Genomic DNA, 27,937 nt, shown 5'->3' with positions numbered 1-27,937 from the left:
ACTCAACAATAATAAAACATAGAAAGAAACCTCTTGTAACATCGGTCACATCCATTTGTTCCCAGTGGGTCAGTCTGTTCCAAAATACTTCTGTCCAAAGTGTGTTGGTGCAACAGGATGAACTTCTGTCGTTAAAATTGTGATCTCTGGGAATTCCTGGATGATGGATTTGGCACCTTTAGAGAGAGGGCAAAGGCAGTAATGACTACAGCACCGCAGCTGTGTTTCAGCACCATGTGTTAAATCACATTAGCAGAATTCCATAAGAAAGTCAGGCTCTGTTCTTCCATCTCCCCTTCATGTTTCTGCCTTAGCTGACTGTCTGTGAGGAAAAACTTCCTGAATTTAGTGGATTGCTTTCTGGGGTTTTCTGATTTGGGTTTTTTTTTTCTTTACCATACACATATACTCCCAATCTAATCACCAAAGTGGTTACAGGCTGCCAGGAGTAACTCTGCAGTTCAGCTGGCTTTTTTGATGGCGATTTCTGCCATGGCCAATTTTTAAAACAATGCACGAGATCCATTTTCCTACTTCACAGGAACAGATGTTTCTTTTTTGGATCCCCTTTTACACGTTACACTCTTTAACGTGCAGACAGGACGGTTCTGTAGCTTCACACACCTCACAGAACCGCTGTTCTTTTGGTGGCTGACCAACTCAACGCCATCCATGGGCTGCCACCCTCCGGAGCAACAGCAGGATTGGCATTGCTCTGTGAGCCACTGAAGCATTTTGTGTACCTGGCAGCGCTGCAAATTCCCGCTTTTAGGAATACTTTACCACTTGCAGTTTTGCCATTAGGTGTAACAGGCCTTTTCCTTTCTGCTAGCTTGCCCCACTGCCCGCACCAAACAGGGCGCTGTTCACTCTCAGTTTTACAATTCAGCCAAAAAACCCCCTCTCTCCTGAGCAAAGCGACGCTGCCATCGCTACTCGCAAAGGCCCGGCTCTTCGCCGCCGCCTGAAGCGCGTGACTGAGGTCACTCTTCCCCACTGAAGGTACCGGTGCTTGCCCTTCCGTCCCCCTCAGCTTACCATGAGGTGTGGAGAAGAGGCTTAGCAGGATAATGACACTTGGTTGTACACCGTGTTCTACAAGAACTTTGACAGCCTCAATGACAGTATTACCAGTACCTAAAAGGGGAAAAATGTGAGATTATTTTTTTTCTTCCCCTGCTTGAAGAACTTGTCCTAGGCCATCCAAGAATATCCGTGTTAACGTTGGTGTGGGACTGAATGGTGATACTGGCCTTTCCCACTGGAAAACTATCACCTCTGCATGTATTCGTTGTAGAAAACCTTGGCTTCCTGATGAAGGTACTTCATCTCTACTCTGAAACAGCCACCTCTGCCATGTTTTAAGCACTGAAGTCGGTGGATTTTATTAAAGCCCCGAGGCAAGAAAGCTCATCTAAAATAGTAAAATGGCAATTAAGAGCTCCATGTGTAGAACCAGAATTAAATGTTAGACTGGAAAAGTTACTTCATCCTGACAAACTCCTTACCACGCTTACCAGATTTTTTTTTTTTTAGTAGTATTAACTGTATTTAATTTTAAAATAATTTACTTCTAGGATTGTAACATTAATCCATAAATGTCTTTTAATAGCATGAGAAAAATACTGTTTGAGGCTCTTCTCATGGCAAAATTTAAAAAAATTAATTTATATCAAGTCTTAATGCTTCAGCCTTTCTCACAAATGCAGGCATGCCCAAATGATTTGCTCTGCATTCACGCTGGTGCAGGCTGACTGATATGTATTCTGACATAGCCTGATAAATTCCCTACCGTGTCACCCAAACCAAGCAAAAAAACTAATCAAGGCCCCTGAAATTTGGAAATTTTCCTTCAGATTCAGCACACTCACTGTTCAGATGAGTCTACCTGTACATAAGGATGAAAGACACTTACTTAGTATTGGGTACATGAGAAGAACTTTTCTCCTGTAAATGTCGGGTGGAAACTTAGCGTAGTACACTTTCGCTCTTTGAGTCTCCTCGTCGCTCTGTATCAGGATTTTTCCTATGCGGATTGATCTGCAGCAGTCTCGTAAACCTTGTTCCATTGCCTCTCCTCAAAATGAGCAGCAAAAAAACCCAACAACAAATCGTTGCACGCTCAGAAATGGCACAATTGCAAGATGCTACAATTAAATAGACAGTCCCAATACTGTATTGGTGAAGAGTTCTAAAAAGGAGGGGTTTTTCCCCAGTTCTGAGTGTTAAAACCACTTGAAGCTATTTCCCTTTTTTCTCTGTTGAGAGAGCAAAGGTGTCTCCTTGGTGTTACTAGCTCCTGGGCATTAGCGTTCCCACACACCAGTGCTACGCTCTCAAAGGCGAGAGCTGGAAACGTCAAAACAAACGTTTGGGGTTTGGAGAACATCTTTGGGCTCTGCCCAGAGACACCACAGTGCAAAATGCAGTGCAGGAAGCTGCAGGGCCACTGGATTTTACATCACGGATACAAAGGCTTCTGCAGCATTGGGCAAAATGACGGTGACTCTGCCACAGCTGAGCGTGGCTTATTTGGAGAGCCATCTCTGAGCAGAAGCGGTTAGCGGCAAACACGGACGGAGAGTTGGCCTGGCCTCTCATGGTTAACAGTTGCTAGAGAAGAGGCCAGATGAAATCTGTTGCAGCTATTTGGCTCCTAAAAAGTTAATGAAACATATTGCTTGACATTCTGTGATCAAGGATGCCTAAGAAAGAATAACAACTGGCAGGTTTGGGTAAAACTTTGCTGTAGGGAAGTGTTGTTGCACATTTTTGAAAGGAAGTTGCTTACAAGTTTCCCAAATGTTTAATTCGTGCTCATTCAACAACCAGAAACTGCCTACCACTTCTCATGATGCTGACTCCGCAGTTTCCCTTTTCAAATCTGACGCCTTCATACTTGTGTCCTGTGAAAGAAACCAGACGTCAGTGGCGGTGATTGCTCCCTTCCGCCCCATTTTAGTGCCCCTTTGGGGGACGCTGGTTTGAGTGACCGTGGTGTGAACGGAACCGAGATCGCCCGAACACCCAGGGGACAACAGCGAGCTCCGCATCTCCCCACGGGCGGCATGAGCCCATCTGCACGCCATATCCTGCAGCCCTCAAACAAGCCATGGAAACGGGGCCAAAACCCTAACTGGCAAAGAACTTGTACTTTTTTAACCTTTAAAAGTCATGTCAGCAAAGTGGCACAGAAGCAATCCTTTCCATGTATGTGTTTTGTAACTCAGGTATTGTGTGATTATTTTAAACAAAGGACACTATGCTAAATAAAGGTAAGCAGTGTGTCCCCTAAGAAGCCAGGGAAATGCAGTCCGGTGCTGCAGGTGGAGGAGTTAGAACTGAAATACGGTGCTACAATGCTACTGTTATTGTGTTCTTGATCACTGAAAGAAAAACGTGGGCAATGGTATGCGTATGAGAGAGATACAATCGTCAGGAGTGTGAGCTCAGGTCTCTCGCTAATTCCAAGATAAAGATGGCAAAGCAAGACTGTCCCAGTCATGGTTCTTCAGATCTAACCCCAGAAGCTGGTAATGAGCTCGCCCAGCACCGCTGCTGGGACGAACGTGCGGTGATATTCCTTGCAGGCGTTGCATATTCCCCTGCCTGACTGAAAGAAGTCCAGAGGCTCCCTTGAAGGAGAAAGAGTAGGGCGTTTCACTGACATCCTCGAGGGGTGTCCTGCTTCTGAGCCCGCAAGAGCAGAAATCGCCTGTGCTTACGGCATCTTACAGATACTTGGAGGGAAAGAGCTCAGTACAGATACGCAGGAATTCATGCAGAAGCATCTGAGTTCCTGAGGGACGCTTCCTACTGGCGGAGCTCGGCCAAGGCCATTTTAGCTCCCGCACTGGGCACGGGTTGGCGTGAAAGGGCAAACACGCTGACCGCAGAGCTACAGCAGTTTCAGCCAGTAAGACTCTATCCACAGCGTGGCTACGAGTAAGGGCAGGAAACTATGTCTTTTCACCAAGGTGACGTGCTCAGAGGGAAAGGTCCGAGACTCTCTTTGCCCACTCGAAAAGAACTGTAGAGCTTCCAGGTGATGTTACGTGCGGGGGACCTGCCAGTCAAATTGTGGAATGCAGAGAGAAGATGGTCATCGACCTGTCCGTCACCGACTGACCTGGAGCAGACGTGACGCCAGTGCCCAAGAAGGAAAGTAGCTGCTGTTTTATTTAAAAAGGAGCAAAGGTAAGTGATTGGGCCTCCTGGGTGCCTTCCTAAACTGTCTAGTTTCAGTATTGAGTGTTTTCAGTCCATCTTTTCTCTAACTAAAAAAGACATACAAATGATTTACTGCGAAGGGCAGAGGGGAAGAGGGTGTGAATGCACAGAGCTGCTCTCACCCTGCAGAAATGCAAATTAAATTCTCAGGGGAAGGGGACTTGCCTGGTGAATGTCCTACAGGTGAGCTGTGGCTTCACAGCGTGTACTTGGGTGGTTCCCAAGAAGTCGCTGATGCACTAAGCAGCTACCTCTGAGGAATGCATGCAACCTTACTTATCTTTACAGTTAATAGGAGCAAAGCAAAATTACTGCAATGGGTTTCCTCTAGTGTCAACACAGCCACTTTTTATTTCCTACTTAGCATCACTCCCAGCTGGCCCCCAGTTGCAAACAGACGGATTTAGGCTGGCACGGCAAAACTGCTTGTGCCCATAAAAGAAAACTTTTTCTTTAATGGGCCTGTGGAATGTTATCAGTTTTAATTCAACATTGCAGTATGGGCAAGTAAACTGATCTTGCACGTATGCTGGTAAATTTTCACCACGGTTTTGCAAGACCAATTTAAAACCTTAGTGAAATGACAACTATATGATGGTATGTTTTGCTCAGTTGCGTTGTTACGCACCTTCTAGCTTTTTAAATACCGGAAGGGACCTTAACTCTGTGCTCTACCCTGAATGTTAAACTGTTTCAGCCTGAGGCTCCCCAGGGCAGTGGTCAGGGCACCAAGCCTGTCAGAGTTCAAGGAGCATCTGGGCAACGCTCTTAGTCACGCGGTTCAGTTTTAGGTAGTCCTGCAAGGAGCGGGGAGTCGGACTCGATGATCCTTAGGGGTCCCTTCCAACTCGAGGTATTCTATGATCCTTGTAACAGTTCCGTATTTTTTTATATTAGTTAGGCTTCCACTTCCAGTCCTACCTAGGGGAGGAGTAATTTCCCACATACCTGTTGGAGTGGTCACGGTACATTCTGTGTATGGCAGCTGATTCAGTCCCTCTTCAACCACAAGTCTGATCTGTAGAACCAAAGAGATCGGTCAGCCTAAAGGGATTTGTTATCTATGGAGATAAGATACTAACTGTTAGTAGTTTTCACAAGTACTAGGTGAACACCTAACAGCCTGGAGGGTCTAAAAGGGTCTCTTTTAATAGTCGTTAGGGACTGAATTTAGAGACCTTTTGGGGGTGATGCCTACAAATGCCTACAATGTCCATAAATCAAACAAAGGTGTTACAAAACAAAATGGGGGGGGCGTTCATTGGCAATCATAAAACGTATAAAACTTTATATCTGGCAGGCACAGGCATCACAGACAAATTTTTCTCAACAAATGAGTGAAGCACTGATGCAACTTCATTTTGCTGACAGAAAATACTAGTGAGAAAAAGGGAGAATTCACCCTCTCTCGGTTCCCCACCAGCTAGGCTCTGAGGTCTACTGTCACGTCCGTATTTCTGTGACTAAACGGCAGCGGAGCTGCCAGAACAGCCACAGGCGCTGCAGCAATGTAAATGTGCCACCGAGTGCCCAAAGACAAGTCAGGAGATCTAGAAATCTGCCAGCTGCGGTTACTGTGGGGTGCTCTGCCAAGCACCTGCGCTTTCACAGGGTGCAGACGGCCCGGTTCAGCAGGGACATCTCTGCCAGAGGTGCAGCCAGTAAGCCACGCACCCCTCCCACTCTCCCCCGGTGCCGACCCTGCAGCTGTACCCCAGGCAAAGTTACCAAAACGTATTCATCTGAGCCCAGAACGACTGCCTGTGAAAGGTGCTCTGGGTATTGAAGATGTAAAAATTCTCTCTGCTAGCGAGCCAGAGTCACAGGCCAGAACTGTGGAAGGAAAGCTACTGCCAAGCCCAAGATGAAAGCTGTTAAGCAAGTGTCACTGTACGATGGCAGAAATGAGGCGACTGCTCCTGGGACCGAGCAAGTACACCGCTCACTTCAGACATTTCTTACTTCAGAAACAGAGCAGAGCAGACTGGAAGATTTTTTTCTGTTCTTCCGTTCTGCCCCAGTTCCTAGCACACAGGCAGCCTCTGCTAGGAATCAGAAACGGTCCCTTAAAATTTACAATCCCTCTTTGCAGGTATTTTTAGTCATTTTAGTACAGCAATTTTTTCCTAGAGTTGGGTTTGTGGCAGCCATGTTCAGGGGTGGTGGTCAGGCCAAATCAGTGAGGGGTCAAAGGGTGCAACCGACGTATAACGGGAGCAAAAGACTGCAAAAGCAATTCAGGGGGCAATATTGCCGCTGTAGCACAACTGCATGTGGGAAACGGGTCCTTCTGAACTGTCAGTCCCTTTTGTGCTTGACTCATTGCACGTTTGGTGGCTGCAGGAAGCATATGTAAAGAAGCCAGCTCTACTACCTTCCTCCTCCTCCTCTTCTTCCTCCTGTCTCTCTGCAAGTAGGGTTTTTGACTCAGTCTTTTGACTCAGTCACTTTAATCCTGAGCCTGAAGGCACCAGCGTTCTCCTACTGAAAGACACATCATCTCAGATAAACAAGCCAAGAAATCCTTGATTTAATTTTAGGTTTCTGGGACATTTGTACACAGTTTTATTTTTTTTAAGTTATTTCGCCAAAAAAAGCCAACCTATGAGCCAGGTTTGGGAGAAACGCTTTTTTCCCCATACTGCTGTCATGTTGACAGGGTTAGCCTCGCTCCACATTATCTGCCAAAGGTTTAGAGTAAACCAGTGATAGTCTATAGTCAAATAAGCTCCTTGGTTTTACTATCTGTATCAATGTTTTATACAGAGGCTGGGAAGGATTCTTCTGTAAACTTGTTAGTGTTGATAAAACATTTATTTTTGCACTACGCTTGCTGCCACCCCCACGCTCGGGGATTATAATTTTCACCTCTTTTCTCTCTGGCCCTGAGAGCCAGCAGCCCTGCTCCTCTCCCAGAGAGGCAGTTGCCATGGCTTGGCAGCTAAAACAGGTATTATTCTGGCCCCACATGAAGCAGGCAAGTAAAGCTTTGGTCCCAAGGTAGAAGAGTTTGACCAGAAATTAAAACCGTGAATTAAAGTTATCAATAACAAAGTCTATTTTTAACTGGGGGGGGGGTGTGTGTGTGTAAGCTGAAAGGGATGTTAAATTCTAGCAGGCCTAGTTAAACTGTCAAGGCTTACAGAGTTATGCTGAAGTTTTAGATTAAGCATTTAATGCTGATATACAAAATTATATGTCGACGTGCTTATTTATTACAGTTCTACATTTAAGATTTACCCCAGAGCCTTTGCAGTAAGCACAGGGAATACTGCTTGCTTCGAACCTTCATTAGTACGAGATCTGTTAGAACTGTTAGCAAAAACAGGTAATAGAGGTCCAAGGAGTTTTTAGCTAACTACCACATGAACATTTCAAGGATATGAAAATGTTAGTGAATTATCCTTTTCTCGGCCAATTAAGCACATGAATAAAGCCTCCCTACCACACTCAAATACCGCTGAGGAAATCAGGTTCGACCAGTTCCTCAGAGTCCGTGAACAGAGAAATTTGGATACGGGCAACTACAGAAAGGAAGCTGACAGTACTCTCGTTTGGAAGAGGTGTAATCACTAAATAAGGAACAGCCAGGGTGCAGTCAGAGGTGGCGGTGCTCTGACAGACAAAACTGGAAAAATGGGAGCCCTTTTAGAGCCACCCCAAAAGGTATCCGTGATCCTCAGCAGCTGCATGTTGCAACAATTCCACCTGCCTGCAATTTGGAACAAGGTGAAGCATTTAAATGCCAAGAAACCAGAATGCAAATAAATCCGACCATTATCATCTTCCCCTGTTTGTGGGAAGACAGTAGTCAGTCTAACTGTATTTTATGTGATAGCCATGCATCACCTAATTTCCAAGTAATTCCTCGGGGGATCCTCTAACCCATTATTTTGTAGTTTTTCCTGGAAGCTGACGGGAAGGAAGAGTAGTGGGGCTGTGAGCCGTACTTTGTATCTATACAGCTCTTTGCACCTCAGGATTTCAACTGCTTTTAAAGTATGCATTAGCACCCCCCCAAAAGAGAGGTAGGTGGGCAGAAAGGTGAAGTGACCTGTTCAGTGTTACGCAGGGAGTTGCTGGTAGGGCTGAGAAACTAATTAATTCCTCAACCTCAGACCTCCAGTCAAACCACAAAATCTACCTCCTGCTGAGAAGCACCGCTGTGCTTGTGAGCTGCTTAGGTCAGTGCTGCGTAAACAACAAACGCCTGCCTGAATCCAGGCTGCAAGTCGATTTTGCTTGATCCTTGCCAAAACTCTACACACGCCATGTCCTCTATGCCTCTGGGGAGGTGTCTCCTCCTCCTTACCTGCCTGGTCTCTTAGCCCACACCGCTCAGCCGGTGCGCAGCACCAGCTTAACATCACAGGGCTGGACCCAGCTTACGGTGTACCTCCCACTGAGCAGGCCTTGGAACAAAAGTCTCAGGTGGTCTCAGTAAAAATGCTGTGGGCTTTGCGAGCATCTCACTAGTTCTACAGCAATCCTGCACGGTGACATCAATTAAACGCTTCCACAGCGCGTGGAAGGGTTCGGTGTGAGCCTCTTGCACTGAGAGGAGTTGTCTGCTGGTGTTTCTCAAGTTGGTCTCACTATCGCTTTGAGGTCTACCTGTCCAGACATCTGCCACCGCAAGTCATAATGATTGATCGTCTCCTGCGTTAGACAGAGGCTTACCTCCCGCAGCAGCCTCTCCTCCTTCGCAAACACAAGATGGGTTGTCTTCACCCTCATGACTTCAGCCCCACATCTTCCAGCTTCAGGATCACAGCGCTGGCAGTGGCTTTCAGAAACTCCCTGCTAACCTTTACCGCCTGTTAACTCCTTTCTCTCACCAGAATCCTGGAACGTTTGTGTCATCCCCTTACGTGTGAAACGAACTGCCAGAAGAAAAACCTGTACCAGCAGAAATTCATCCGCTGTAGAATCCCTCCTGAAGACCTCTTCCTGTGGTGACCTTATGAGATACCACCACTAACAACTGCCAAGCTAGTAGCAAGCTTAACTTGATTCTCGTTTTTCTCCCTGCAACAAGATGTATTTTGTTACCCTACGATCCCATGCATATGTTTCTTCTCTTCATGTATTACATCCTGCCATTAAGCTCTGTTTGCTAACTGGGTGGAAAACATAGCGAGTCTTAACTATGTGTGCACCCCACCAAATTTAGTAGAGACCACGTCCCACGTGAAATTGTAACTGTTCTTTGCCACACCTAGGAATAACATCCAGAAAATGAGATAGTCCTACATATTGTTTTGCATAAAATTCCTCCTACAAAATGGAAAAGAGACCAGCAGGTTCTGTAGCAAACATCTGCATGACCAGCAAACAGGGGCATTTCTGTGAAGATCAGCTCCCTACCTGTGCAAGCGCTGCCCAGCCTGTAGAAGATGCTGGTACAAGGGCCTGAACTTAGCTCCCTGCCTGGAAGCTGCAGTTTCTAGCAACAAGGGGGGAAAAAAAATCAGTGCTTCCCTCAGAAGGCACAGGACTTCAGAGTAAAGTGAGAAGGTACGTGGGAGAGGTCCTTCGCACTAATTAATGACAATAAGGTACAGTCAAGACTGTTAAGGGTTTTCCTGTCAGTATTAGAATAGCCATTGTTGATCTCTTTTTTTTTTAAATACAGATTAGGAATATCATGCTTCTCTTTAATTCAAAGAAGTTGGCAGGAATGAATGTTCCTTAAAGGGTGCAGCACGATGGGAACCTAATACAAGGTAAAATAAGAACGTTAACCAGAAACCCTTCCTGTGAAAGGAGGAGCACTGGTGGGGAAGGGGCCTGACCCCTGCACTGGAGACCACCTTGTAGATGTGTGGGATTGCTGGTGTTGACCTGTGTTGGCTTCCCGAATCTTATCTGCACGTTTAAGCATGCAAAAAACCTGAAACCACAAAACCCAGGAAGAACAACACATAGTTGAGCTAGTCTTTCATGGGTGGTGGATGTTTCCTGGGCCATTCCTACTCGTCCAATGAACTGTAAAGGATGTGTCTATTTAAATGGTATCTGCTGAGAATTGCTGGCACAGGGCGAAGTTGGGGCTGCGACTTTCTGCCTGTCCATTATGAAGTATTAGTGGCAAAGGCGGCAGTCCAGTCAGTCGCTTGATCTACAGGTTATGAGTGGTTGGATTTGTTAGCTTGAGCCGTTACTGTTCTTGGTGAATGGGAATGCAAGAAACATCCTCAAGAAGGGAAAAGCAGGGGGGAAAGGTGGAAAAGCTACAAAGATAAAAAGCACTGCAGTCACAGTCTTAGGTTGTGGTCATACCTAAGCCCTGAGCAAGCCTGGATCGGGCATGGATTAAGATTGAGCTCATCACAGTGAAACCTGCCTGCTGTAGCAAACAGTGCTGGTAATTGAATGGCCTCTGGACTCACCTTTGGCAGAGGGGGAAAGGAAGACTTTCCTTGTTAATGCACCTGGATTTGCAAACAGCAAACACCCTCACAAATACGAGGAAGTACCTGTGTGGGTGTGAGTGTTGCGGTTTTCTTTAAGCGTGTAATTTAAATTACATAAATGTTGCATTCCCAACAGTCTTTGTTCTGACTTACTAAAATGTGTGAAAGCTTCTAATTGCTTTGTCCCTGCTAGTAACTACCATATGGCTAAAACCAAATTCCTAGTGTGGATGCACCCAGAACTACTAATCTAATACACAACAAGTGCCAGGAGGCACCTCAGCATGCAAGCAATTGTTAACATCTAGACTGTACAAAACTGTACGGCTCTGTTCACAAGATCAAAAGCACTGTTTCAAAGTAAAACTGAATTAGCTCTAGCCTCTGTGCATCTGTTTTTAAACAGTATTCTCTTATTACTACCGCTCTCTGTCCTGAAGTAGCTGTGTTTGATAATAACATGGAACCCTTTGAGATGAAAGCAGTCCATAACAGAGAACAGAAGTTGCTATACAGAAAGTTGCCGTCAAACAGCAGTTTCCTTTGTGTAGAAAAGTTGCTCTCACGCCACCGTTATTCTAGCCTGGAAGACCCATTTTATGGAAGCATTACAAAGTACAATACCCAGAAGAAGAAATTCTTCACCTACCAGACGATCAGCAGAAAATACGAAGTCTCCTCTACTGGATTTCCTGAAAAAGGTAATAATTTGTATTTTAAATTGGGGAATAATTTTAAGAATGTTGCTTAAGCATAATATTAATTCAAGGACAATATATTCTAAAGGCAGTTCAGAGAAAAGTCTCCTACCGTATACAAAACTTATCCCACAAAGATTCTGCCTCACGGGTTCCCTGCTTGGTGGCGAAGATCGAGATGCAGTGAGCTAATGGAGTGGTTTGCCTCCTACTACTGGCAGCCTTGCCGCACTGTACCAGTAGCAATTAAAGCATAAAAACATAAGGATGATATTCTGTAGGTTTTCCATTGTACTACGGTTCCAGCTCAGTTCCAAAACACCTGGCAAGCTCAGATGTGCACCAACCTGGTACGTCCCCTACAGCTCCGAGCAAGAGAGCTTTGCTCCGCCCGTTCTTAAGTCAATCAGAAACCATGGGACAATGACAATGCAGATCCCTAGCCCTGAGACGGAAGTTGATAAGCAGGACATATATCTTATCTGGAATTTGTTCACAGTGTGACAGGATTAGTGAACTTGAGACCAAAATGAGCAGGGATGAATGAGTATTCCCATGGACACACCTCTCTGCTGTCCCATTCGCTTGGGTCCAACTTTTTGCTCATGTCACTGCACGGCTTTTGGCCCATTCAGAAGGCAGAATAAGCTCACTTCCTCCTGCTACGTGCTGGGTAAGCATGCCATGTTAAAGGCCTGGAATTTTAAAAGCAGATTTGAACACCCTGCTTCCCCTGTCAAGACCAACTTTCACTACACGGAAGTAGGACGAACTTCCAATTAAGGAGCCAACACGTACAGCATGCTAGCCTTAAAAACACTCGGACAAAATCATCAGCATCCTAAGCAGGTACTTTTTAGTGCAATTTTTTGTTCATCACAGCAGGCATACCCCTCTCTCACTTTCCAACCATGATACTCTGAATGTCTCCTTAAATACCATAAAGAGAGTTTTGCACTTAATCCCCAAGATTCTGCAACATCTTATGTTTACCTGAGTGAAAGTCAAGACGTTTGTCTGCTTATTTCCTGGGCAACTGGTAACTTAGCCACACTAAAAAAAAGGTGTTTTAAAAAGAGTGTCAGCCTAATCTAATGTCTTTCCTTGTGCTAATAACACATTATTAAAAGCGCTGGGTTTTTTTTGGTTTTTCCTTCTTTCTGGTAATAACAGGATATTCATAACTTGCTGCTACTTTGACATTAACCAGAAAGGCAATGCTCAAAAAAACCCCAATCCCAAACCAACAAAAACCAACCCCCCAAACCCTACAATGACACAAACTGATTTTTTTTAAGATTTTTGAAGGGATTCATATTTCCATCTGTGGTTTGTACAAATATTTAAAAAAAAAAACAAAAAGGAAGTAGCAAAGTGTGTAGGTGGCGCATCTAGGTTCTTCCAGACTAGACTGTGGCATTTCAGAAAATTTAGCCACATTTCATGAAAAGGTGGTAAGACAAACCCAACAATGTCAAGACTACAGTTTTGACTGCAAAGCAATACATGTTTAGAGTGAATACTATGAGTTTATCAATACAGATTACTAGGCTTTAACTACTCTGTCCTTGCAGAGAGATGTTTTTATGCACAGTTCACTGAACACCCTTAGTCAGTTATGCCTGTTTTCTGAGGGGAGGGGGACAACACAAAACAAGGGTGCATAAAAATAAGAGACAAATAATAGTCTGAAAATGACAGACCTCTCGTACACCGGCAGCTGGAAAGCTGTGACCAGATTTCAAGCCCCACATCATATGAGAATTGCTAGGGGCCAGAAAAAAAGGCTTATGTGAAAACACTGCAACTGTTCACCTTAAATACCAGATAGAGGTATAGAAAGTAATGATCAATGGCAGACTAGAAACGTTTTCAGCTTCTTAGTCAAGTAACAAGTCAACATCTAAAAAAGTGAGGCCTTAAAACCTGATACTTGTAGCACACGGCTAACACCACAAACCTTTTGTTGAACAATAGAAATTAGTTTCACTTTCTTTCTGAAGGTATGGAAACATGCCTGATGTACAATTAGTCACGTGCGTGTCTTAAGAGTTGAGAAGAAATGTTTTTTGGGAATGTACCGTAATACAAACTAACTGCAGGGTTACCTCCTGCTTTAGCACTTGGTACTAGTCACAAGCACCGATATGGCTGTAGGCTATGTGGGTCCTGGTCTGACGCGCTTTAGTAATTCTCTAATCACCTTACAGAAGAACTTCCTGAGAGACGCCCAGGGTCCTGTGAAGGCAAGATGGAAAAAAAGCCGCTTCCCAAAACAGAATTTATAAAAGGCCCTTATGAGAAAACTGAAAGCACTGGATGAGCTGTTGCCATTAAGGGGAGATGATGTAGCTGGGAAACAGGACCATGTTCCACCTGCAGCACTTTAGTACTTAATGTACTTCAGTACTTAATTTTTTTCAGTGCCTGGGCTGGGGGGGGTGGTATGTGAAAGGGATCCCGCCCTTCCTGCCTGCAGCACTCATCTTCACTCATCACAGGCGAGTTATGCTCCTGAATCATCCTGCTCTGCATCGCAGTCAGGACTGTGTGTCCCACCGCTTTACTGTCTTCATTTCTATATTGTTCACTCAGCTCCCTAGGGAATAAGAAGCCTTAGCAGAACACAACGGAATGATCTCCCATAACAGACACAATAACCTTTAAATACTTACATTTAAATCCTGTCTGTTGTTAAATCAGGAGTTAACATGACGCTACCAATCAGAGCTAATGAATTTGCTTCTACAGAAACCAGAGCTCTACGTTACAAATTGCTGCGCTACTCATGTCAGCTTCCAGATCCCTGGTTCTGATCTCTGCAGGCCAGCCATGACTTTGAGATCATACCCTCCTCGAAAGAGGCTGTACCTGTTTGTTCCCAAACTTTCAATACCTCAACGCCTCCATTCACATCCCATTAGAGGACTCAAAATTCATATCCAACATGCAGTGTAAAAGGCATCTGCCCACCCATTAAGCCGTTCGCTAGATGGAAAAGCAAACAAGCCTGAGGAAAAGCACGCAAACCTGCGCACGCTCGAGGTGATCTATCCATCTCCCCAATTCTGGCACACAGACCTAGTTCTCGTTAACTGTAATGAAGCAAAAGAAATACGTGGTCATTTTAGTCTGATGGCCATTACTGTTTCAGCCAGCTGCCTCTGAACCCACCACAGGACATGACAACCAGCCACGTGAAGGTGAGTTTTTCTTTTATAAACTGGACCGTTATTCCAGTTGAAAGGCTGTGATTTCTTTCTCTGAATCCTCTCAGGAACAAGGAAAGAGCCTTCCACTTTTCTGAGCAGCTCACACTATGGACAAAATAGAGTCCCTGAGGTCTTCTGCATCTCGCCTGACCATCCTTAGCTCCACGTAAGCACGCCTGATTCTAACTTGCGTTGCACTGGGAGTATCTATCCCTTCCTTACGTCACAGTAATAGTCCTAAATTGAGGGGTTTTCCCTACTTTTGTGCTGTTTCTCTCCCCCCAGTAGCTTGCCTTTTAACTTCTGCCCTTTTCATGACCTTTTCAGGTGATTGCTGTACCTGGAACATCCATCTTCTACAGCATTAAGTAATCCAAATATCCTCCTTGAGTTAAGGCAGCTCTGGTGTTACCTGTTCTTTTTTTAATCCAGAAAGAAAGATTAAGTGATAGATATCTAATTGCCCTGTAGATGACACAGCTTTTCCCTCTTCCCCAAGCAGTGTATGTGAACACACCCTTTTGTCAGTTTAAATCGGATTTTTTGACCAGTAGCTCCTCTTAGCCGTATAGCTCCTTATTCACAAATACGATAGTTCTTCTGAGGATTTTCTTTCAGCCCTTAGTTTGAACGCTACAGTGGTCATACAGTCGTCTTAAGGCAGATTACACCTGCCCAGGGAAAGGTTACTGCAACAGTTTCTAACCAGTGCGTAAGAAATCCTCTCACCCTTGCAGCTGAGCACGTTTCAGCATCTTTCTGAATGACTGGCACCAAAATAGGCCGGTCCGAGGTCTCTTATTTACTGAGATGCAGCTGACTTTCTGGGACAGAACGTAAAAATAATGTTTCCCTACTGTCCTTACATACAAAGCCTACACCTGCCTTTCTGAGCAGGCTGTTGTCCAGTTTTCCTCACTGGCTGGGAAGGGAGCTTGGAAGCGACAGTTACGTCTGCACGGCCGGGGCAGCGTCACGCTCAGAATAAAGCACAGTTTGCTACCGCTGCAGCTGTTATGAGTAATTCCTTGTTTACAAGTCTTACTCTGTATTTCCCCTTACCAAAGTCTTGTGCAATGAAGCTGATGCGACTCTAAAAAAATCTCTTCCAAGTTAAAATATCAGCTGCTGGTTTCTGGGTAAGCTCACTATAACCAGAAACTTTTTAAATGTATTTGCAAGCATTCAAAACCTACTTGCAACAAAATGATAATAAAAAAACCCCTAGCTGGGTACAGTAACTGCATTGCTAGTATTCGCCTAGGTATTAAAACTATATGCTATTTCCTCTTCACTAACCTCAAAAGCTTTTATAGGCCATCACTGAGCCTAGTTTGGACTTCGGCTCGCTCTCTCTCTGCTTAGCCCACTTACAACTTCCCTGCCTGCTCTGCAGGGAAGCTGCCAGGCAGGCATTCTCACCTGCAGAGATCTTTCGTGTGGTCTCGCTGCAACTGCCCTCCTTACATCGAGGCTGCGCTACCTCTGCATGCGCCTGCCTGCAATCACATTATGTTCTTCCACAATGCTTTGAAGATTAATTTAAAAAAAAAAAAAAACAACTAGTTTAAGGTAACACGGCTCATGTAAGCTAAGAAAATTAATGTAGGTATTGTCTTTGAGAGATGATGATTAGTTTTGCATAGAAATCATAGAATCATAGAATCATTTAGGTTGGAAAAGACCTTTAAGATCATCCAGTCCAACCATTAACCTAACACTACCAAGGCCACCACTAAACCAATTAAGGGGAGAGTAGCAACCCCACGCCTCCCAGCTTGGTGGCTGGATCATTTATAATGAAAGTAAAAACTAGGAATCAATGTATTAGTGTTACTAGCTACAAAGTTAAGCACTCAAAAACCAGGAAATACCAAAACATAGACTACGCAGATGGACAGATACGGAACAAGGGGAAGAGCCGTGTCTGTGCTATGTGTTAGTTACTGCAGATGTTAGAAAGCCAATGCGTTGCAGGAAGAGAAGGTTTTATTCAGAACCTGATCACTCTATCGATAAACTTGATTTCACACCTCTGTGTCTGCCCGTGGTCCTTGCATCACAGTAGGCAAATTGCGCTTTTAATAGATGGCCGCTACTTGTGTTTGTCATATGTTGCATGCTAAATTTAATACCTTATAATATCACCTTCCAAGTGCTGAACAATCAAAGCTACAAATGCGATCAGTGGGAGGTATGCTTTCAACATCTGCGACGCTGTAAGGCATAATAAAACACTGGGTCTTAAGTATCTCACATTGGATGTTCAGCAGTGGGGCACAATTTTGCATGGATTTCTGCACTTCAGCTTAAGATTTGTAAAACTGGAATAACACCTTCACGTCTCACAAGGTACGGTGGCAGCAAGGACTCCTGGCGACACAAAGTGTCAACAGTGGAAAATAGTGCCTTCAAAAAAAGGCAGCCTCAGGTAATGTGCCCTAAGTAAACAAACTCTTCTCTCCTTGTCTGCTGCCTTCATCCGCCTCCCTCCTCAATGCTGTCTCTCTCCCATCCCACCGTGGCCTAGTCTCTACGCTATCCCCAACTTCTTGTTCCAAAACTATTCTTTTTGCCTAATTTGTTCCCATCCCTGCTGCTCAAACATCTGATTTCCATTTCAGCAAGTCCCACTTTTCTACAATCTCTTTTCTTATTCCTAGCTCCCCCGGGCTGCCCTTGTGATCTGTTTTCTTCTGGCCAAACTTGTCCCCAAACCCTTCACACCCCCCCCCACCCCACCGCCCTTGCATTTTCCTTTATCCGGCAGTCCCAACCTTCAGCAAACTCCTGCGGCTTCCCTGCCACTGATTCCCAACCCCTTCCCTGCCACTGATTCCCAACCCCTTCCCTGCCACTGATTCCCAACCCCTTCCCTGCCACTGATTCCCAACCCCAGCGCCTGTCCTTTGCCAGCCCTTAAATCCAGTCCGTGCCCCTATACCTGAGCCCCCCGCTCCTGCGTACAGCACGCCATATCCCGACAGCGGTAACGGGACCCAGCTCCTGCCGGGCACGACGGCGGACAATCAGCCCCCCAGCCTCCCCTCCGGAGGGTTTTACAGGCTTCTGTGGGGTGATGCGGCAAGCAGGCTGCGCGGCGCCCAGGCCGCGAAGGTACGCCAAAACTTCAGGGAGCGCGAAAAACCTGCAAGAGGTTTCCAAAGCCGCCGAATTAACGCCTTCGTGGCTGAGGGCACCGGGGCGGAGCCGGCCGTGGAAATCCCCGGGAGCGCTGCGGACCGCTGAGGCGAGGCGAGGCGAGGCGGCCGTGAGGGGCGAGGCGGCCGTGAGGGGCGGGCGGGCCGGCGCACACCTCCCCTCCCGGCGCACACCTCCCCTCCCTCCGCACACCTCCCCTCCCCTCCCCTCGCTCCGCTCCGGCCACGCGTCCCCAGAAAAGGCCGCACGGCCGCAGGCCCCGGGGCCGCACCGCCCGGCCGGGGCAGCGCCCGCCGCCGCATCCCTCAGGAGCCTGCGCCCAGCGCGCGCTGGAGGCCGGCCCAGAGCGGGCCCGGCCGCGGCTCCCTGAGGGAAGCGGCGATCGCCCCTCAGCCCCGCTGCGCCCCGCCCCGGCTCCTCCTCAGCCCACGCTGCCCGCCGCCCCCCGCCCCGCCGGCGCTCACTTGTCCCTGATGATGGTCTGGAGCTCCCGGAGCTGGTCGTTCATGGGCAGCAGCTTCAGCTGCGGCCCCATCGCCGGCGCGCCGCCCTCCCCCGCGGGGATCGCCGCCGCGACCCCGCCGTTGCTGCCGCTGCTGCTGCTGCTGCTGTCCGGGCTGGGGCAGCCGCTGTCCTCGCTGGGCTCCGCGAAGCGGATCAGCCGGGAGCCGCCGCCCGCCGTCGCCGGCGGCGGCTGCTCGTCCTGCGGCCGCGGGCCGAGCCGCTGGTTCTGGCAGGGCATCGCCTCCATGCGCGGGGCGCGCCGCCGCCGGAGCGGCAGGGGGCAGCGCGCCGCCCGGCGCGCCCTCGCTCGATTGGCTGCCGGCGCTGCCACTCACGGGCGCGGCGGGAGCGCAGGCAGCGGGGGGGGCGGGGCGTTGGTGTCGGCGTCCCCCGGCGCGCTGACGTCCGCTCGCCGCCGCGCGCCCGCGCCTCGCGCCTCTGGCTGGCGGGGCGCGAGCCGCCCCTCGGAGCGTGGCGCGGCGGCGCGGCGGAGGGCGCGCGCAGTGTGGGGTGCGGGGCCCCGGCAGGGAGCGGGGGCGGGGGAGGAGCGGCGGGGCGGGGCGGGCCGAACGCGGGGCCGTGAGCTGCGCCTGGGTGCGGCTGCCCGGCGGCCGGGGCCGCGTGCGCGTGAGGGAGCGGGGGGCTCAGCCCTGCAGCACGGCATGTCCGGGGGGGGCAGAGCACCCTGCATTGCGGTGTCGCGGTGGTTGGCGTGGCTCGAATGCCTCTCTAACAGAGATGTACAAAATCACTCGACAAACAGGTGTTGCCAAACCTCCCAATACCACGCGGAGACACCTGTACTGTTCCAGCCTTGTCTTCGTTAAATACGGAGAGAAGAGCAGGCTCCAGATGCCCGTACGCTGCGCCGGGTGGAAGCTGTTGCACGCGTCCAAGAAGACCCTGCAAGCGAAGATGGAAAACACGCATTTCATCGTTCAGTTCGCGCTCTCTCCAGTACGGACTAGCACTGATTTTTTTGCCTAACGCAGTTCTAAAGTTCTGCAGCAAGCACCAGCTGCGTAAGAAATAAATATATTCCCCTCGTGAAATACAAAGAGGAATGTTCAAGTGTTCCCATGGCATATTGAAAATGACGTTCTGTCATTCATCCTACACTGACAAAACACCTCAGCAGACTGGCGGAGAGGAGGCGATTAATTTTGAAGAAGGGCTTAAAAGTGCCAAATGCTAGCAGCTTAGTTTACAGATAACTAGGGGGTGACTCTACCCCATGCTGTAAACCTTTAAGAAGGGTGAGAAGTTATTCATGATGAGAGAAGGAAGGAGTACTGGAAGTAATGGCATCAAATTAAAGACAGGAAAGCCAAAGAGAAATAGCTGGCAAAAAAAATAGCTTCCCTGTCCTTAAGGGAAGCGTGACAGGATAGTTGGTGTCCCCTCATTTAGGCTATTTAGAATTAAAAGGGCTGAGACCTGAGAAAATTATCTGCACTGAAAAATCTGGCGTTACACATGTACGTATACGCTTACAATAGCAAATGGCTACGTGGTATTTGGTGGAAAATATTATCATTAATAATTTTAAAATTCCATTATCGTGGACTGAGCAAAACACCAGTTCTAGAATTTCCATTCTCAGTGCTCATGCCTGTCATTTTATTTTCCCTACGCTTTTAAGGCTAATGAGGTACTTCATATATTTCACACTGATATTGTGCCTGCAAATTTGGCCTTTACCTGCTGTTCCTTCTTTAATAACTCTCCAATGCTGCTGGTTTTATTTCCTCCCCCTACTACTGCAGCCTTTTTTTTCCAGTTCCAATCTTCTCTTTCTCCTTTTGATGCCAGTTTATTTACATGAGACCAGATTCTTGAAACCCGTGCAAGGCACCGCACAAACCCCGAAAGAGACACGGAGAGAAACGGAGGGCACGTAGCTCCAGTGGTCAGGGCCATGACAACCCCTGCCTCAAAGCGACCTAACCAGGAGAACAGCTCGTGCTGTAGACACAGAGAGCTAACAGACGACTGTTATAAACTTAGGCTGTTTGAAGTAGCTTGCCACAAAAAAAAAAAAAAAAAAAAAAAATCTGTTTCTCTGCAGATTTACTGTAGAAGGGGAGGATCTCCTTGGATAAGCCAGACAGAAATTAATGCACGCTTCAGTCGGCGTTCAGAAAAGATAACCGAAGCAGCTCGGTAGAAGAAATAGATGCTCTGGGAATGGAAAGAACTCACCACAGAGGAGAATTGTGAGTAGAATCCTAAGAGGTATCTAATCTGGATTTTTTCCACGCTACCTCCTAAATCACCATAAAATGCTATGCTGCCAATACCGAAAGACTAAAATATTAAATGCTAACATATGGCGGCAAACTAACCTTGCACTGATGGGAGGGGCGCGCTGGGGTAGCGCTGGCGTACGGCCACCTGTCCTTCCAGGAGCTGTGCAGGCGCAGCAAACCGGGGCCTGAGAGCCAGGTCAGCACTGAACGCTAGCACTTATCCCCCGGCACGCTGCGCAGCTGTGTCAGGGACGTCTCAGTATCCCCAACAGCAAAATGAAGGTAAAAAAAGGCTAATTTGCTCATCTTCTCTCAATGCTTTGAAGGCATCATCTGGCTAATAAAAGATATTGGAAGTGGGTACTTAGATAGGAAGCTTTCCTGTAGAAACCATACATCAGGGTGTAGTGCAGAAGCACAGACATTCCAGTGTGGAGGTATTACATACCTCATAAAATCAAGACATTTCGGAGGCAATAAACTGGAATTAGTTTATTCTGTTTATTTCCAAATAGAACAATGAGGGGAAATGTAGTCAGAATGGACAAAAAAAAGGACATTTGCAGATGGAGGTGAACTGTGAAATGTAGGCTGGAGTGAAAGAGTCAACTGCAGTAAAAGAGGTTTTATAAAAAGCAATAAAAATTGGCTCAAATTATTCCCATGGGTCTATTAATTCAGGCCTTTTGAAGCATCCTTTTTTATCACAGAATCCTCAAGGCCCAGGTTGATATCATTCCTTATAAACCCCTTCTCATCCCGAATGTGTTTGATCATGACTGCGTTTAATCCTGATCAAGAAATAGCAACAAGCCACATGCTTATTTATAGTCTGGTAAGAAGTAGAGCGAGCAACTTACATGCTTATATGAAACCGGCTTCACTGTGCGAAGCATGTGTCCAAGAGGAGGGAGCGTTGCTAATAGGTCATCGGTATATCGCTAATAGGTCTGCGAATGCTTTCTGCTGACGTACCAGAAGAACTATTAAGAAATCCCATTTATTGTACGGACAGAAGATGGTTCCAACTCACTCCATCCAAGGAAAAAAGCATTTCTAACAATAGGGTTGGGGTACGCTAAACCCTTCAAGGGGAATATTAAAATGAGCTACAAATCCAAAGTTACAAATCCCAGGAAATTCTTGGAAGAGAAAGGTCTGACTAGGAAGTTGGGGACGGCTTGGATATGTATGTCCTAACTCAGGATGCCCTTTGATGAAAGCTAAATCCCAGACAAGAGTTTCACTTCTGGATCTCAGCCACAAAACTACAGCACCATCTGTCAGCTGGGGAGCTGGAGGAAGGGGAGAAAAATCTCAGAGCTGACCTAAAGCATAGCTAGGTCTAAGCATGCCCTTAATATAGTGCTTCATGCCTGCCTCTAAATATAGTAACTCTGTTCATATATGGACTTCCATATGTAGTCTCTTCATTTTTACCTTCTCTCTATCTTGCGTTAGGAATAGTTTCAAGGGATTTGGTAAATGCTAAGGCAGTTCCCCGGTACGGGCACGATACGATGGTCCTCGAGACCATCTTACTCCTCTATTTTACAGTGCCTGCTGTGATTTCCAATTTTCACAAGCAGCTAAAAAAAAATGTGGGCGTATCTCTACTAAGCTTCACAAACCAATTTTGGAGCCGGTAATAGGTGTTGATGTGGAAGAGGTGTCTTTCTGTGGTTAAATTAATTGGAAGCTCATTAGCATTCAGCAAGGCACTGGAGATGGTGCCTTGCACGCTGAGGGATCACAGCGAGTTTGTAACAACTGAGAACTAGCGAAACCGCAGAGAGTGTAACTCTTTATTTATAACTAGACTGTTTTAGTACTCGCACATATAAGGAATTATTGCACTGATAATGACTGGATATTGTCTACACTACACACATAGTCTTTCTGTACCGTATTGGGAAATGACTTTCAGAGGTGAAGGCAATACTGAAGAAAACATTTAGAAGCTTTTTTGTTGTTCTATTTGCCAGTAGCATAAATGGATTTGTCTTCCCATCCTTTCTTAACTGTCCCTATCTAAGTGTTATCTTGCTTCCTTTCTCTTCGCTATATTTTCTTGTCCTCAGGGGACTAGAAGTATTAACTTTAAAGACAAAGCAGACAGTTAAAGTCTGATGTATCGACATTTATTACTGGCCACACGGTGTCAGCTAATTAAGAGTTGAATTGTAGAAGTTTCAGTACTTGGTTAAAAATAAGCATTCAGAGAACAGTAACTAGGATACAGCACAATTCACGCGAGTTTGAAATGTGACTCTTGACAGTTAACCAGCTTAAAGGCAAAAAATAACTAAAAAAAAAAATTCAGCTGACCTGGCTGTATGCATGTGTAGAAGATGAAAATTAATAAATCACCTTATTGATGCCATAAACCAGTCTTCTACAGTAGGAGAGTCAAGTGCCAGAGATCCTCATAAGCACACGTCTACAGATAGGCTGCGGGGACCTCAAAATAAAAAAAATTATTTCTCAGCCTTTGCACATCCCATATATGCAGCCACAGAGCTCAAGTCTCGGTGCCTTTCTTAGCCTAAGAAACAATTCCTGCTAGTGTCCCGTGAGCATCTCCAGAGGCGTTTTATGTGAGGCATTCGCCATTAAAAAAACAGACATTTAATAAATGACTGCACAGCAAAGTTCAGTTACTGCAGCACAGTCCTCGCGAGTTAGCAGCAGAGGGGACACAAAACAACTGGAGACAAAGGCCAGTCCCTTACTGGAACTGTCAGCTGGCATTGCTTGCATGTGAAGGATAATCGATAACTGAGTAATAAAGCATACCTTACTTCAGTCAACTTTTAAATGGAGAAAGGAGTCATATGGGGATTAGAGAATGAACAAGGGGGTTTGACCTTTTTTTTCTTTTCAGTAAATATGTACAGAGCAGTGCCAGGATGTTGCGCTTTGATACCAGAGGAGAGAAGGGAGCAGATTCTCTTCAAGAAATGAAGATTCTGGAAACCATCAGTTCCAGTAAACGGCAGGGTAGCAACCCCGGGATCTGCACGCTGTGCCTTCCCTTATTTGCTCGCGCTCTCTAAGTGCAAGGGACCGCATCCTTAAGACACCAATACAGCGCACGTTGGAACAAAAGATGCCCGGGCAGTTCAGGTAGCAACACAAAAGAAAACCACCCACAACTCATGGTTTCCTGTAATATGACTGAAATGCACAGGAGGTATTCTTGCAACCACTTTAAAAGCATCAAATGTTGACAGCTAAGGATTTCTACTTAGAAGACAATTATTTCCATAATCAGTAGATGTTTGGGGTTTTTTTTTTTAAGTACAGAGATACGGCCAGACAACAGCAGCTGTATTTAGAGTTGGGAAGATGAACCACATTTCCGTCCAAGAGCCCAGCCTAACTCCAGCGGTGTTTATCCCTCTGTAACACCTCTAATTTCAGTGAATGAGTCATGATAGACCCTAATGTGTACTGAAAAGGCACAGAACATCTTTGTAAACAGCAGTCCTGGGCTCTCTTTCAGTGAAGTGTGTCGTCTTTTGAACGACATTTGAGTTTTCCAAACTAAGAAACTTGTGGTAAGTTTCCAAAGATTCTGATACACATACACGCAAATGCAAGAACAGGCAAAGGACATAACTTCTGTGCCAGAAGCTAACTCTACAGTTTGAAATTCCTGAAGCCTATTTACTTCTCGCTTTGTGCGTTTCACCCATATAAAGGGAGTTATCCTCAAAACAGGGGACAGGAAAATACCTTACGGAAGAAACGCAGACCCTCCATTGACGCACAGCAAAAAAGTAACAAGAGTGACTAAGCCCCACCAGACTCAGAGGATATGAAACAGTAACCAGATTTCACAACTTACTGTCCAATACTTAATGAAATACTTGAAGACTGTTGCAGCAATATACAAGCAATACAACAAAGAATAGGCTAAGAACAGTAGAAAGAATTTGTAGTTAGAAAATCCAATGCAGTTATTCACCCTAGAGAACAAAAGCAAAGTTGAAATCAGGATATGGACAGCACACGGTTGTAACACAATGAATACTACGATGGTTTTTTTGCTTTCTTAAGCCTCTTGATTGCACAACACAATTTTCTCAATAAATAGCTCCCCTTAGTGGTCAAAATGAAATATAATGAAAATCTCTGCTTTTCACTTGAAGATTCCTTGCTACGCCACGTAAAAGGACGGGTTTTGCCTATATAGCAGTTCTTCACTTGAGAATTCTTTGGCTTGTCCGACAGAAATGAACACGTCAGAGCCTCCAGTATGAACCCGGATTTCTTTTAAGCTTTGGAAGGAGTGCAGCATGCATTTAATCACAGAACAAGGTGCAATAATCTGTTTGCAGAACTATGTCCTGCATGTCTAAGCTAGGCGCCATTTTAAGCAAAAACAACTCCAGAGTTTGTCATTCTATCACGAAACGCAGACAACAGCAGTAGGCTTTTGCACCGTAAACGCAAAGGGCAACGTACTGCTTCTCAAAGGCAGCACCTGGTACTCCTCTGAAGATGAATGGAAGCGTTCAAGGCTTTTTTGCTTTCCCAAACATAAAACCTGAGAGAAAAGGCATTACAATTATTTGCACAAGAGTTACTCAGCGCACGCAGCGGCACTAGGAACGCCCCGTTGGGCGGCAGCATCGCCTGGATTGCCAGCCTGTGCTACCTTAGCGTGCTTGAGTAGATTTAGAGAAACAGAGCGCTCTGCTTGGCTGACCTCCGTTCCCCATTCTCGTGTACACCGGCAACTTCCTTGCGATTTCGGCGAGGATTTGCCTCTGCACCTCCGGCCTTTCTTCATTTTCATAGCGTTCTTTGTCAGCATAGGACATGTGGTACTAGAAGCAGAAGTCACGAGAGGAGCAGTTACCCATGGGTAGCAGACATAATATTTCAAATACAGGCAAGTTTGGAAACATTTTTACCTCCCGCTCCTCTGAATGAGATTAATCTGACGTGAAAATGTGTTTGTTAAGAAGACAAAGAGAGCTAGGAAGTGCTGGGCAGCCAGAATACTATGCGATTCGTCAATAAGAAACACAAAAGTGAAATTAAGGATCACAAACCAACATACTCTAGAATTGCTACTACTGCTGCCTTAGATTACTATTTTGTAAAAATTATGAAGAGAAATTATGACTGAATATTGTCACTTTATCCTCTAGCCTGACTCCTGAATTCATTTGATTTCCACAGCTCTGGGGGCACGTTCGTTTAGTCTGATGCCTGCCGTAACTGGAATTGTCAGCATTACCATATGAAACAGAGGTTTCAGTCTGCCTTTGGCAGACTGATTATCTGTCATTCCGTGTTGATTCTTTCCATTTTATAGGCTTGTTTAATAATTATAAATCTTAGTTCTGTAAATACTCTTTCTGAAATTGTACTCCGCTTTTTTACAGCTGGAAGAAATAAGTACTTGTTGCTGTAAGTGAAGTTCATTACAATGTTATAATCATATTATACACCTTTAATGAGAAGGAACGTAAAACCTTTAATAAACTCTAAGGTGTTATTTTGCCTCTATGCGCCGGGACTTATGTGTCTTCTACCGAGCTGCTTCTGTAAATTTCTTGCTGCCAGCTCTGGAGAGTGCATTGATTTCTGTCTGGCTTATCCAAGGAGATCCTCCCCTTCTACAGTAAATCTGCAGAGAAACAGATTTTTTTTTTTTTTTTTTTTTTTTTTTGTGGCAAGCTACTTCAAACAGCCTAAGTTTATAACAGTCGTCTGTTAGCTCTCTGTGTCTACAGCACGAGCTGTTCTCCTGGTTAGGTCGCTTTGAGGCAGGGGTTGTCATGGCCCTGACCACTGGAGCTACGTGCCCTCCGTTTCTCTCCGTGTCTCTCTCGGGGTTTGTGCGGTGCCTTGCACGGGTTTCAAGAATCTGGTCTCATGTAAATAAACTGGCATCAAAAGGAGAAAGAGAAGATTGGAACTGGAAAAAAAAGGCTGCAGTAGTAGGGGGAGGAAATAAAACCAGCAGCATTGGAGAGTTATTAAAGAAGGAACAGCAGGTAAAGGCCAAATTTGCAGGCACAATATCAGTGTGAAATATATGAAGTACCTCATTAGCCTTAAAAGCGTAGGGAAAATAAAATGACAGGCATGAGCACTGAGAATGGAAATTCTAGAACTGGTGTTTTGCTCAGTCCACGATAATGGAATTTTAAAATTATTAATGATAATATTTTCCACCAAATACCACGTAGCCATTTGCTATTGTAAGTGTATACGTATATGTGTAATGCCAGATTTTTCAGTGCAGATAATTTTCTCAGGTCTCAGCCCTTTTAATTCTAAATAGCCTAAATGAGGGGACACCAACTATCCTGTCACGCTTCCCTTAATGACAGGGAGGCTATTTTTTTTGCCAGCTATTTCTCTTTGGCTTTCCTGTCTTTAATTTGATGCCATTACTTCCAGTACTCCTTCCTTCTCTCATCATGAATAACTTCTCACCCTTCTTAAAGGTTTACAGCATGGGGTAGAGTCACCCCCTAGTTATCTGTAAACTAAGCTGCTAGCATTTGGCACTTTTAAGCCCTTCTTCAAAATTAATCGCCTCCTCTCCGCCAGTCTGCTGAGGTGTTTTGTCAGTGTAGGATGAATGACAGAACGTCATTTTCAATATGCCATGGGAACACTTGAACATTCCTCTTTGTATTTCACGAGGGGAATATATTTATTTCTTACGCAGCTGGTGCTTGCTGCAGAACTTTAGAACTGCGTTAGGCAAAAAAATCAGTGCTAGTCCGTACTGGAGAGAGCGCGAACTGAACGATGAAATGCGTGTTTTCCATCTTCGCTTGCAGGGTCTTCTTGGACGCGTGCAACAGCTTCCACCCAGCGCAGCGTACGGGCATCTGGAGCCTGCTCTTCTCTCCGTATTTAACGAAGACAAGGCTGGAACAGTACAGGTGTCTCCGCGTGGTATTGGGAGGCTTGGCAACACCTGTTTGTCGAGTGATTTTGTACATCTCCATTAGAGAGGCATTCGAGCCACGCCAACCACCGCGACACCGCAATGCAGGGTGCTCTGCCCCCCCCGGACATGCCGCGCTGTGCGTGTCCAGCGAGCTCGGCATGGTGGCAATGCCGGACACGCGTGAGAGGCCCGAGAGCCTGTGCTGCAGGGCTGAGCTCTCCAGAATGTGCTGTATCTGCATACGTACGCTGTATGTGTGAAGACTGTCAGCAACGCATGCAGAAACATTGCAGAAACATTTGAAATCACTCGAAAGATGCTGCAGTGTTGGCCGGCCTGTCTGTCCAGGCTATCCCAGACAAAGAGCCACAATTATCACATTTTGCCTGCTCCACCTTCCGTGTTGAGAAGGGCATGCCGAAGGAAGCGGATGTATAGAAGCCATAAGCCTAGAATTTCTGTTCATCTTTCTGAACGATGCCACTGGGCGGCACTGTTCAGGCCAAGCTCTGCCAAATGCAATTATGATGAAGAATTAGTG

The 27,937-nt window shown here is 46.0% G+C and overlaps 1 protein-coding gene across 1 annotated transcript; it reads right to left on the bottom strand.

Annotated features, from left to right (window-relative positions):
• Positions 1-69: 69 nt before the first annotated feature.
• LOC142594825 (uracil phosphoribosyltransferase homolog) lies at positions 70-18,469 on the bottom strand. Its single transcript, XM_075720662.1, has 7 exons — positions 18,183-18,469; positions 11,296-11,338; positions 5,179-5,248; positions 2,844-2,906; positions 1,916-2,077; positions 1,039-1,137; positions 70-176 (listed from the first exon to the last, which is right to left on the bottom strand). The coding sequence occupies exons 1-7, from the start codon at positions 18,467-18,469 to the stop codon at positions 70-72; spliced, it is 831 nt and encodes a 276-aa protein (XP_075576777.1).
• Positions 18,470-27,937: the final 9,468 nt, after the last annotated feature.

Source organism: Pelecanus crispus, chromosome 13, assembly GCF_030463565.1.
Source record: "Pelecanus crispus isolate bPelCri1 chromosome 13, bPelCri1.pri, whole genome shotgun sequence".
Classification (NCBI taxonomy): Eukaryota; Metazoa; Chordata; class Aves; order Pelecaniformes; family Pelecanidae; genus Pelecanus; species Pelecanus crispus.
This window is presented reverse-complemented; position numbering and strand designations above follow the sequence as displayed.